We start from the raw sequence: 13,521 nt of genomic DNA, 5'->3' as shown, positions 1-13,521 counted from the left end.
TCAATTTTACGATTACATGATACTATTAGCATCAGAGGTATCCCGATTTCCATTAAACAATTCAAGCTTACTTTATGCCAGAATGTCCAAAAATGCATTAATTCCTTTCCATTCCCAGTAAGCCAACATCGAGTTCTTTGAGTTTCAAAAAGGATGTAATAGATTCTCTCTTCCGGTTGCTAAGAGTTTCAAAAAGGATGCAATTGATTCTCTCTTCTGGTCATAGCAACGGGGCAAAACATGAGAGAAACAGAAATGCTTGCTAATTGGCCTTGACTTATTTTCATTTTTGCACAAAATGTACAGCTTTATAAAGCATCAACTTTTTTCAAGTTATGGCAATCCTTTTGCACAATAAATAAAATAGAATGATGAAAAAAGTTCATTAAAACACACTACAAAAACAAACCACTACAGCAAAGATAGAATGGCATTCATAATGCTGGTGTCTAAGTTTATGAAATTTCTTTGACTTTTATTTTCATATTTCCATTTTGTCTTTAAGGATGACCAGGTTAACAACACAACCGGATGAAGCATACATCCTAAAAGTATCAAAGATATCTAAGATGATGAAGTTTTGGCTATACTAATGCATAAGATATTTATCGCAAATACAGAGAAATAACTCAGCAAATGTTAGGCTACTCTACCAGTTATCCAGAAAGACCAAAACAACATACTAAAACCAGCAAATGGTGAAAAAATAAAAACCACCGAGTCTAAAATATCCCTATTCACTATCAAACCCAACAGCTGAAGAAAAAAAGCAAGGATATTGCACCAATAGCAATAATCCAATGTCTTTGAGTAATTATTTAAAATTTAAATCCCTTGTGCCATTAACATCAACATGCAAGTATTCAATTTATCTTCTAATGCTTTCAACTTAAGCAATAGAAGATTTATCATTGGTATGATGGCATCAAATTTGAGTTGTTTTCTACGTAGACACTTGAACCAATTTGAAGTAGTCCATTCATTATAGTACTCTTTTTGATAAGCCAGTACATACACCCATTAGATCTTCAACCCATGACCTCATCCTCCATGTTGTACTTACAGAGAAATGAAAGGTAATTTGAACTAGAGATAATTGACACCTTTCTTTATAGCACCTATAGTTTCAGATGCTTGTTTCTTCTTTTTCAAAAGGTCACAAAGCTATCCTATTCTTCCCTTGTTTCAAGTGCACTCAATTTAAATACTTCCAAAAACTAAAGTCTTCAAATCTAAAAGAGATAAGTAAAACAAATTGATGTCATCTATAAATTATACACCTTGATAATATTTTATGCTTTACCTCAACAACCAAACCAAATTTATTTCTGTATTACAAGGACCGACTTAAAAGTAAACATCCTACAAAATAGAAACCAGTGTAGTTGGACATAAAAAACTACCAAGCTCATTAATTCTTTAAAGGATAAACAACTCTTTGATACTAAGCTTTTTGTTGGTTTGCTGAAAGTGGGTAAAAGTACAGTTATCAAGGAAAAAAACAAGGTTTCAAAAAGTTGCGCATAAGCAATGAAGCTAAATAGCTAATCCAAATGCATGCTTAAGTATTTACTAAAGAAACAGAAAATAACCAACATTTACTCAACTCTATCTCTATCAAGACTAAACCACTCTACATAATAGAAATTTGATTACTCTGGAAGTTCTTTTTGTTTCTCAAGAAGTGAAATTGACATCAACTAAGTCAAATGAAACAACAATATTTGATATTACTCCAACTTGATTTCTTCCCATATTCACAGTGAAATTTGATTGATCCATATCTCTAATTCCAATTCCTACCCAAGAGTCCCAACCCACAGAAAATTTCAATCAAATGCTTAAAAGTTAGAACCAATACCAAATTTAAAAACAAAACCAAAAACATCCATAGTAAAGTAAACATCTTACAAACTCAAAACAACAGTGCAATTAACTCAGCAAACTACAAAGCTGCTTGATACTTTAAAGGAGAAACAAGTAGTGAAATTCAACTCAATAATCAACTTTATTCTTTGCCGTATTCTCACCCTTTTATTTCCTAAGCAACAACACCCACATTTCTAATTCCAATCTCCACCCAATAGTCACATCCCACATAAAATCCCAACCAAATCCTTAAAATTTGAAACCAATACCACATCTTAAAAAAAAACCCATGTATACTATTATCCATTTCTCATTTCTCTAGTCAACATAGACACATAAAAAAACAACAACAAAGAAATAAACTTTATTGAATATCATGACATGCCCACAAAAAAAAAGTTCCTTTTTTTTTTTTTTCTAAAATTTTTAAAAAGAACAAGAAAAATTCATACACTGGTCTTGGTAATTTTCCTCCGAGCCAAGAACCTCGCAATCGGAGGGGTAAGAGCGATGGTGATCGGAACTCTAATAGGGAACAGAGCTTTGTTACAAAGCACAGCGAGTGCCAAAGCTCCACCGGTCGAAGCAGCGAGCTCAGCCGTCCGATTCAGCTTCTTCTCTTCAACCACCACCGTCGGTTGATTCGGTGACCCATTTGTCTCTTCCATCACAAACCCATCTGGAGAAGAAGAAGACGAAGAGGTTTGGGCTTGTGGGTTTGGTTCTGATGGCGGTTGTGGCGGTGATGGGTTTATGTGAAAGTTTTGGAGGAAGGACTCGACGTCGAGGTTGTTCTTGATGGCGATGTAGAGGCCGGAGACGGAGGCGGCGGAGACGGTGAAGTGGACACCTAGAGCTACCTTGCCGTACTTCTTTATGAGCTCACGGAATGCCATTGTTGTGGGTGAGAGTTGTCGCTAATGGAGGCTAGGGTTTTGGTTAGGGGTTTTGACCTTTTGGGCTTTAAGACCTTTACTTACTCTGCATCATTTTTTGATAAAGCTTTTATTTTATTTTATTTTATTTATTTTTTTGAATAGTTTAGAATTTAGAACAAAATAAAGGGTGGGTTTTATATTTTGGAGAAAATGGGTTTTTTGATTTTCCCCCTTATTTTTTAAAATATCTAACATAATATTTTTGTTTTGAAATTATTAATGGTCGTGTCACTGTTTTGAAACTTGACATTAATAATGTGAAGTTTTATACATATATTTTTGCCACTTTTTTTTTTTTTTTTGAAAATTTAAATGAAACTTGACATTACTAATGTCGAGTTTCACTTAAAAATATACATATAACTTGATTTTGAGAATACCGAGTTTTATACGGAACTCGATTTTATTAAAATTGAGTTTTAAAAACAGAAACATTTTGCTAGATATTTTAAAACATGGACATTGTGCTAGATATTTTTTAAAAATAAGGACAAAAGCCCATTTTCCCCTTAGATTTTACTTGGGAAAGTTTTATGTTATCTTAGTATTTATTTATTATTCAGGAAAAAAAATGATACATTATTATTATTATTATTATTTTGGTATTATTATTATTATTATTATATTATATGCACTTAAAAAAATCAAGAGACTTAAGTCAAGTTAAGTTTATTTTTTCGATTCAGAACTCTTAGTTAAATTAAGTTGGGTCATATAAGAGTGCCAGTTAAGGTGCTGAGGCAAGAAGGCAAAAGGCATGAGCACAATGGGCACCAGAGCTTTATAATGATTAATCAATGGATTCAAGTCAATAAATTGGAAAAGATATGCGGTATATATTTCATGCGTAAAAAATAATTATTAATGGTGTGAGTTTTCTTGTGTAGGTTCAATTATAATAATATTTGAATTGTAATGATATTAGGCTCTAGCTAACACAAAACGAAAAATAGCCAATATGTGTTACCACTAACCAAAAAAAGAAAGGAAATCATATTTTGGTGCCACTATAGAGAGGGATGGTATCAAACTTTGTTAAGTATAGAATTACAAAAAGGGGGGAAATGATTTCGGTTGAGATAGATGGGTTGGGGGAGGCGGTATCTTTTGTTCTTGCTACATAACAAAAATAGGAAGAAAAAAAAATTCGAGTTAAGAGGGGGGAGGAGGGGGAAGGTTTGGGATTATAGAAAGCAGAGAAACGAAAGATACACTTTTTTTTTTTATTTTTTTTTATATACAAATAATGAAGTGAACTCTAAAACTCATTCCAAACAAAGAGAGTACCTGCATTATATCTTGCACTTGGATACCAAACAAAAAGCTACCATGTGATTTAATTGTTGTAAAATTAGTACTATTTTTAAGATTTGATTACAATGGCTTTTGAGTAACATTTGTGGTGTATATTTGTATTAAAACACAATTTCCTCTCCATTGTGTGTATGTGTGATTCATTTCTCAAAAAAAAAAAAAAATCTGACTTTTTTTTTTTCATTAAAAAAAAAAAGATTGGGTCAACTCAGAAGCTTATTTTTGGGCCTACGTTCTGGGCCATCACTAAAAACTAGTACTAGGAATGGACTTGAAGCTTGGTTCTTGGTTTTATAAATGGGCCATAAGCCATAGGCGACCTGTAATTGGGCCGAGGACTAGCATAGAAGATCCTCTATTCACAGCTTTTGAAAACTATGAATGGGAACTTCTACGTTAGTCCCTTCTTGGGGTTCCCTGTTCACAATGTCAAAGTGAAAAGTCCTAATTCAACTCTAAATTTCGCCCGTCAGTTTTTGAATAGTATGCCTTTTACTCATTGTCAATAGAAGAATTATGATGGATCGATGACCAATGTAAAACTTTTCAATTAAAGGATGTACTAAAGTCTAAATAACACCCTATTTTGTCTTATGATAAAAAGTAATCCTCATCATGAATGGGAAATTAAAAAACAAAACAAAACAAATCAAAAATCAATTTCTCTGCTGCCAGTATGGGTATACCATGTATCTTTCATGTGAAGTTTCTTCTATCATCATTACTGGGACAGTGTGTCCTTCCGTCAATTGTTGCGATGGGGCTAGCTGGGAGGAAAGTCCAATTTTCCATTGCCAAAAATGTAACATGAATCCCATCACTTGATTGGTGGGCCACCTCCTTTCATATGCCCTTCAGAGCTATGTTTATTTTTTACATGCTGATCAGCTGATCAATTTGCTGCTTCTCCTCTAGGAGACTTCTAGGCAAAATGGGCAGATTTATTAGCTTGTGTGATGATTTAGTATGCATAATGAGGCAAGGACTCTGCACCCAGCAAGTACTTCTTAGTGCTTCTAAAGTCTTAACCTTTTCTAAATTTAAGGTGTAACTAGGAGAAAGTATATTTTGTACCCATTTAATATAGCAGGTCTCTTACAACATGTGAGTCCCACTAATGTGTAAGATCCACATGTTTTGAGAGGACTCGTTGTATACAACATGTACAAGATATCTTTTCGCATAAACTCAAATCTCACTTGATGTCTTATATTAATTTATTTTACTTGTTAGTAGAATTAGTTTCATAAATAATGTTGGAAATACAAATTTTTTGCAATTTTTTAAAGTAACAGGTAGTGATCTGAAAAAATCGTTTATGCACAAATTACCACCTATCATGTCAACAATTATATATATATATATATATATATAAAATATTAAAAATTGAGTTTTTGGTTTTATTGTTCAAATAATAAGTGTCCAAGAACTGGCCAGGCTCCACTGCACCAGCCTAGCTCCTTTACTTCCCTAATAATTAAGATGCAAAATTTGGGTCCACCTTGCGCATGCATAATGTTCTATTATCTAATTCTACATATATGATTTGTATCTAGTTGGATACACGTTACTATGATTATGAAATAAGCATCAAAACCTCAAGAAAGTGGTCCAAAGCAAAAGAGCATTCATTACACCCATCATGACCGAATGTCTTTGTTGCATTCGTGCTTCATAGAGAACCCTCTAAAAAGTAAAAAACCATTATTCTTCAACCATTCCATTATTACTTCCATACATTTTAAAGCTATGAAAGAAACCAAGTTCTTCAAATATTGTAGACTCTTAATAATCCTTATGATCAATTTTTTGTTTTTGAATGGCGCAAGATCTGAGGTTTATACGGTTGGTGATGAGGAAGAGTGGAATGCTGATGCAGACTTCGTCTCTTGGGCACAGAAATACAAATTTAGCGTTGGTGATGTTCTTCGTATGTACTTTTCCTTTAATATTATTATGCTTGGTAATATCTGTTCTTTTCTCTCTTTTTTCTTGTCAAGGACTGTATAATTTATTCAATTGGATTTGCTGTTTAATTTGGTTGTTTCATGTTTGAATGAACAAATGTCCAATTGAGATTCACCAACCTATTGCTAGAAATATTTCTTCATTACCCAATATAACTCAATTTTACCTAATATATACACACTTAATGTAAGATTCAATATATAGACTCACATGTCACACACTAATACAATATAATCCAAGTCATACTTCGGGATACTACAATCCCAATATGGTGAAATATATATATATATATATATATATATATATATGACACAACACGCGTCCGCATAATCACATTTATATTCAATCATATTCTAATAGGGTATCACAAATTCTATACAACATACATAATCAACCAGTATAAATACATGATCATGATTTGTAAAATTGAATTTTTAACATATGGATGTTATGGTGCAGGTTTTACATATGTGAAGGGGCAACATAATGCTTATGAAGTAACAGAAGACACATATAGATCATGTAATGTGAGCTCTGGAGTGTTAGCAAAATATGAGAGTGGAAATGATCAAATTAAACTCAAACAAGCAAAGAAGTATTGGTTCATTTGCAATGTCCCTGGACATTGCCTTGGGGGAATGAGGTTTAGCATAGATGTTAATAGCACAAGTGAAACAATAACTCCACCAATGGAATCATCTTCACCACTCAATTCTTGTAAAAGTTATGCCCCTGTTAGGTGGAGCATGGGGATTAACCTAATGGCATTTGGAATCTTAGTAAGATTGTATTTTTGAGGGAAACCTTGTTACATGAGAATGTCTATTACTATTTTCCTCCATTTTTTCTCTTAGTTATTTCACTGTTTGTAATAGGTGGGCTTTTATTGGATCAAATATGGTTTTTTATTATTATTTTTTAAAATTAAGATTTCTTTCTTTGTTGGCTAAGGCACATACATTTATTAATTATAGGGAAGGAGTTAAGTACATGTTGGGATTGCCATTTTAAGCTAAGTGATATGTGATTTGATTAGACATAAAAAAGGTTGGATGTCTTTTATAAAGAGCGCATACTAATTAGGTATGCCGAAACTTATAGTTTTTAGAGCACTCACAGCAGTGGTGCTATATAGGTATAATGCTATTTTTTAGCTCCAAATATAAAAAATCCTTCACGCAGCAGAGGAGCTAAATCTAAAAAATTTAGCTCCTCAACTACAGTGCACATCTATCTTTAGATGTGCACTGTAGCTCAAAGCTAAAAAAAAAAAAAAATATTTTTTTATTACACTCTCTCTCCTCTCTCTCATTAAAATATTCAATTCATTTTCTCTGTCTCTCTCACTCCGGCTTCTCTCCTCTTTCTTCTTTCTTCCTCAAATTTTGTTTTCTCTCTAGCTCACTGGTCTCTCATCTCCCTCATCCCTTAGCTCGCCGGTCTCTCCAGCTCGCCGGTCTCTCCATCTTGCCGGTCTCCCTCATCCTCAGCTCGCCGGTCACTCCTCACACTGGGCTGGGCTGAGCTTCGGTGGATTTTTGTACTCGTTGTGCTCATTCCTTTTGTGCCGACCGAAGCCCATTCCTTTTGTGCTCGTTGTGGATTTTTTTTTTTTTTGCTGTGGACTGCCGGTAGTAGTGGTGGTGGTGGTGGTGGTGGTGTTGGTGTTTTCCGATCTGTTGTGGGCAAGTGGGCTTGTGTTTGTGTTTGTGGCAGTGGGCTTGTGCTCGTTGTGGGTTTTTTTTTTTTTTTTTTGCTGTGGATTGTCGGTAGTGGTGGTGGTGGTGGTGGTGGTGGTGTTGTTGGTGTTTTCCGATCTGTTGTGGGCAAGTGGGCTTGTGTTTGTGTTTGTGGCAGTGGGCTTGTGCTCGTTGTGGGTTTTTTTTTTTTTTTTTTTGCTGAGGACTACCGGTGGTGGTGGTGGTGGTTGTGCCTGTGGTTGACGGTATAGGTGGATGAGATTGGTGGTGTAATATTTTTTTGGTAGTGGAATATATTATTTTATTGTAGTGGTTATAATATTTTATTGTGATGTTTATATTATTTTATTATGTTAAAAGCTAAAATAGATCCACTGCTGCAGCATGTGTGTAGGTAAAATAGATAAAGTAACTTTTTGTGGAGCTAAATTTAGCAATTTAGCTCCACTGCTGTGGATGCTCTTACTTCTCAATCATCTAATAGACTCCATGCTAATTAATTGATTCAAAGTGAGAAAGGGATGGAAGATTTATAGGTAGAAGTCACAAGTTTACCTTAAAGAGAATACTATGACTTTCAAGCTAGTTTAGGTGCTTTAAAGCCAACATCATTTTCATTCCTTTAGCAACTTGTCTAAAAGATTCCATCGGACCATAACTAAAGGGGTTGCAAGTAGCCAAGTAGTACACGATTCTCATATCCAATGGGCCTACCTTTATTAATTTAAACCAAGTCTAAATTGTTTAATTATATGGACCACACAACTTGGCAAATGTTGAAACGACACAGTGAAGTAGATTTATTAAGGTAAAACACAACGTTAAAGTATGCATATATCTATTACAGAGCTTGTAGAAAAAAAAAAGTTGAAGTGCTTCTCATTTCTCATTTGAAACTCAGAAATATATGCTCAGTTATGAAGATGGTGTAGGTGGTGGTGGTAGGAACTAGCATGGTGGTTGTGCAGGTGGTGATGGTTATGATGATAATCTGTGCCGCCGCCATTCTCTGATGCTTTAGCCATCTCGGGCCACCCTCTTGATGGGTTTCTCGTCAGCTCAAGCAAGGAGTCCCTCACATGATCAGCTTGAACTATTTCACTGTCCCTTTTCTACGTACCATCCAGAAAATACATAAATAAGAAACCCAATTACATTTTTTTGGCTAGTTTATGACCAATAGACAGTTAGATACAACCTTTTGCATAACTTATTAAGGAGATAAGTTATAATTAGAGCAACAATCACTTTCACAGTTTGACACCACTTTCATTATGCACCTTTTAAGGCTTTTATGTTGTTGATAAATTAGAAGTAAAAGCCAAAGTGTTAGAAGCAACTTACTTGTACTTTGAAAACATTGGAAACAAGACCTCTGAAGCTAGTTACATTTGCATTTGTTACTTCCAGTCCCAGAGAATTCAATGCCTCCATCAATCTCACAAAACCCCCAGGCTTGTGCTCACAGAATACCTTCACAAAAAACTCATTCCCATCTATCTGAGCCACTTCCACTTGTACCTGTAATTTGTCCCAATTCTTTTCTCATGAAGAAATCAATGAAAATAGTATCCAAAATTAAAAGAATAGAAGAACATAATTAATTAGTCTACCTCCATCTGTTGTGCCTTATCACTAATACTATCTGAGTCCTGGTTTTGTTTCAAGGCATTGCCATTGCCTGATCCCCCTTCATGAATGCCATTTGAAGGTTTTTCATGTTCAGTTTTAGGCCCATGGATCATTCCATTTGTTGTTAGAACTTCGGGTTGAACATTTTGGTGGTTGCCATTATTAGGAACTGTGTTTCTACCTACTTCATCATCTGAATGTTCTTCAAGCTCATCTTGGAGTTCTTTTGCTTGCTTCTGCAACTCCTTTACAAATTCAATTGCATCCCCCAAGATAGAAGCCCTATCCAACTGAACAAGAAGTAGCATTAGACTTTTCAGTATCTTTAATGGGAAGTTTTCATAAGAGTGGGCATGAATAAAAACTTAAAGAGTGTTGCAAAAACTACTACAATCTGTAATACATGAACCATACAAACTAACATGTCAACATTTGAACATAAAGGAAAAAAGAACATAAGGTTTACAAATTATGTGTAAGCAATCACATACAGGTAATTTAGATATTTATTTAATAGTTGTTGAAGTGACACTAATTATATTTATAACCTTTGTAGTAAAATTTGTATTAGATTTAGCATTTTTCATTCTTTGGAATGTTGTTGATATAATATCAATCACATTCATTATCACCATGTAAATTTGTAAGTTTCTTTTAGTAAAATTGAGAACTTTAGTATTTTTCAAAACTTCATGATATACTAGATTATGATTACCTTTGAAATCTTAGGAACCAAAGACCTGAGGGCATAGAGCCTATCATTCAGCTTCTTTCTTCTCCTCCTTTCAGCAACAAGGTTTTTTGATTGAGGTCCTTTTCCAGTCCTTCGCCTATACTTTGCATCATCCTCGTCATCAAACTGATCACTGCAATCCGATATTGAATCTGTTCGTCCTGTCTCAGGCTTGATCGAATCCTTGTCATTCCCTTGCTGCTCCTTGTTGGACAATGGCTCCATAAACTGCACATGCATGTTTGAAGAATTGTTCATCATGGACTGCTGTAATACATCAATCTCTTGGTGTCCATTCTCAGCAGAAGACTTAATTGGGTTCGTTGGTTTGTCAGAAATGAATGAGTTGTGAACAGCTCCTTCATAGTAGACATCACTCTTTGTTCTGTCTTCTGGTGTGTAATTAAATTGCTGGAGGAAGTTCATTGAAGAATCACATTGGCGAATTCTGTCAACAGAGATGTCATATTGTACACTAATATTTTCTAATGGTGTTGCTGGTGAAACTGATGGCTGGAAATGACTGTTTGGATCCTTTTGATATTGATCATCAACTAAAATATGCTTTGAATGGAATTCAGTTCTCATGGCATTTACATTACTGCTGAAGCTGTTGCTCACGTTGCTCGAATTGATGAGGTCCTCCTGCTGCTGCAGTGATATGTTGCATTGGGCTGTGATAAGATCAATGACATTCTGATCTTCAGCAACCTGTAATAGAAAGAGTTATATACATATACTTTCTAAATATAATAGTCATCATGAAAAGATCATTTTCTTTATATAAATAAAGAAAAAGCTACACCATATTGCTCATGCCAAATGTGGGGATGACAAATATTAATTTTCTCTTTGTTAAGTTCATATTGGAAGAAACATAAGGAAAGTATTAATTAATCATACTTGCTTTGAAGCAAACAGCTCAATAACTCCTCCTGGCAATGGAATCAAAACCTTAGTACCAACAGTTTCCTGCAAAAATATGAGTATTAATAACTCATTTAGAACCTGGGTTTTCTTTAAGAAAAGGCAGGGGAGAAGAGGGTTGAAATTATTCAGTATACTCAGTATACTATACTTTCTTAAATAAAAGTGGACCCTACATATGGATCCTAATATGGGACCCAAATTTATGTAAGGTGAAAGTGTAGTACTCACTTCTATAGCACCAGCTGATTCTGTGTTATTTGAGAAATTTAACCAACTGGGTTGGTTTGATATCAAGGCCTGTGCATAAATTCTGTCCAAAGTTCACACTATCAGTCAGATTAAACATTCATACATAAAAGAAAAGAGGTTGAAATAAATAATTGACTACATATATACCCAGAGTCTAGGGGCATGGAAGAAGGCAGTTGAGCTAGAAGGTCACAAGCTTTGGTTCTTGGATGCTGAAACATGGTATCCCTGCATGGAAGGACTGTAGAAACAGGAAAAAGAAGTTCTTCTCCAGCATTTTGTGTGTTGTCAGTCCCAGCACAACAGCAATCCATCCACTCAATGAACCTGAAACAAATCGTAGCAGTCACTCACACACGCACACACTGACACACACATGCATACACATACTGACATACAGAATAGGTATAGTTTCTCTTTTACCTTTGGTCTTCACTCAATTTCCACAGAACACAATAGTCCCAACCTTTCAGACTGACAAGGGGTCTTAGCCTCTCCATTAGGTTTTGCATGATTATGTTCATATTTCCTGCAATCATAAAAAAAAGCTCAAGTGGGGAAAAATGGACTTGTAAAAATGTAATTTAGAATCCCCAGTATCTGTTACAGTATGTCAGCAAATAAAAAAGGTAACACAAAGTTTTATCATAAAGTTTTTTCTGGTGTTTGTTTGTGTGTGTGTTGCGTTTGCCTGTGTATGCAGAATACAATTGAATCAAACACTTTGAGAGAGACAGAAAGAGACCTGGCAGATAACAGTACTTCCTCTTACTTCCAAGACCTCTTTTGACTGAACAAAGTAAGGAAAACAAAAGAAAAATGGAACAACCAACAAAAGATAAGAAAAGACAAAAGCAAAGATCCATACAAACTTCAGTTGATAGCAATAGTTAACTGCAGCATCATCCAAGCTTAGACAACATTCAACTCATCCCAAAACACCCATCTCAGCAAATTGAAAAGCCAAAAAAATCTTATCTTTTGAATGAAGAAGAAACAAAGTATACAACAATAAATACCCCCACATTCAACAAATGTTTCTTTTTTTATCTTTGGAGCTGTTACATTGGTAGGTGAACTATAATCCATGCATGAGAGGAGAAAATATCTTTTGTGACAGGCATAAAAAATTACTCGAGTAACAAGCCAATGAGTAAATGCCACGTAATTCAAATTCTACTTTTTTTTATATCATATTTAGTTATATTATTAGCTTATTACATGGATGAAATCTTTTTTATTATTATTTAATTTTGTTAAGAAAGAGAGAAGCAAATTAAAAGGAAAGAAGGGATTATAGAAAAAGATATAATATATACGTGAGTTTGTAATGATGGGAGGAGCATTTTGCATGACCTAAGATTGCGTACAATACCCTAACTACCTTTCTAAGTTTTTCATTCGTTTTGGTTTGGTATCTTCTTTCATGTTTCAACTACTCTACAAGTTTGAGCCAAATATGAAAGGTCTACATCAGCAATTCCACAACTTTAAGCCAAATATATGGAATATCAGGCTAGGTTGTCCCCCATTGTGATGAAAATTAAGTTAACATTTTTCAAAGTGTAAGAATATAAAGTGGTCACATTTCATTGTTATCTCCCACACTTAATTGTGGATGATATTTGTTTTACTCTCCTACTAGCTTGGGTGGCTTACCCTAATTTAGACAACTAGTGTATACTCTCAAATGTACTTGATAGGATCTTTTCGTGGTTCAAAGAAGTTACCATTGCGTATTACGTATCTGCTATGGATGTGTTGTGTTTGCCATGATATCACCTTATAAACTAGTGATATGTCTTGATCAAATCTTTATAATATATTAAAATGTGAAAAATTCAATCAATAATTCAATTTAGATTTAATTTTATGTCAAGTATTTTTTGTAATTGCATTCTAATTTGATCCCAAGTGTTTATAGATTTTAAATGCATTCATATTGTGTGCCAAGTGTCATTTCAATTATATTTTGCCAAGACTTTTAGAATAACTAGTCGCTAACCCGTGCGATGCACGGGAAAACTACCAATTTTTTCCAAATGATTTGACATTAGCTGTTGGAATTGAACATTAATTCTCTAGTAGCACGTTCTTATTTTTTAATTTCATTTATTTCCTGCCTTCTATTAAATATTCAATGCATTCATTATATTTAAAAAACGTTGAAGTTTAGATATTGTTTTTC

At 34.3% G+C, this 13,521-nt stretch overlaps 3 protein-coding genes across 3 annotated transcripts; 1 reads left to right on the top strand and 2 right to left on the bottom strand.

Annotated features, from left to right (window-relative positions):
- Positions 1–1,984: 1,984 nt before the first annotated feature.
- LOC126706696 (uncharacterized) lies at positions 1,985–2,873 on the bottom strand. The gene has a single exon (XM_050406231.1). It carries the CDS (start codon positions 2,763–2,765, stop codon positions 2,316–2,318), a length of 450 nt encoding a protein of 149 aa, XP_050262188.1. The 5' UTR covers positions 2,766–2,873; the 3' UTR covers positions 1,985–2,315.
- A 2,879-nt stretch (positions 2,874–5,752) lies between these two features.
- Positions 5,753–7,000, top strand: LOC126706942 (mavicyanin-like). Its single transcript, XM_050406533.1, has 2 exons — positions 5,753–6,051; positions 6,549–7,000. Exons 1-2 carry the CDS (start codon positions 5,772–5,774, stop codon positions 6,884–6,886), a joined length of 618 nt encoding a protein of 205 aa, XP_050262490.1. The 5' UTR covers positions 5,753–5,771; the 3' UTR covers positions 6,887–7,000.
- A 1,512-nt stretch (positions 7,001–8,512) lies between these two features.
- LOC126707301 (transcription factor ABORTED MICROSPORES) lies at positions 8,513–11,862 on the bottom strand. Its single transcript, XM_050406895.1, has 8 exons — positions 11,757–11,862; positions 11,481–11,660; positions 11,313–11,394; positions 11,058–11,126; positions 10,137–10,865; positions 9,403–9,711; positions 9,134–9,310; positions 8,513–8,901 (listed from the first exon to the last, which is right to left on the bottom strand). The coding sequence occupies exons 1-8, from the start codon at positions 11,855–11,857 to the stop codon at positions 8,701–8,703; spliced, it is 1,848 nt and encodes a 615-aa protein (XP_050262852.1). The 5' UTR covers positions 11,858–11,862; the 3' UTR covers positions 8,513–8,700.
- Positions 11,863–13,521: the final 1,659 nt, after the last annotated feature.

This window comes from Quercus robur, chromosome 11 (genome assembly GCF_932294415.1).
Source record: "Quercus robur chromosome 11, dhQueRobu3.1, whole genome shotgun sequence".
Lineage (NCBI taxonomy): Eukaryota > Viridiplantae > Streptophyta > Magnoliopsida > Fagales > Fagaceae > Quercus > Quercus robur.
The sequence above is the reverse complement of the archived record's forward strand: the minus strand, read 5'-3'. Positions and strand labels throughout refer to the sequence as shown.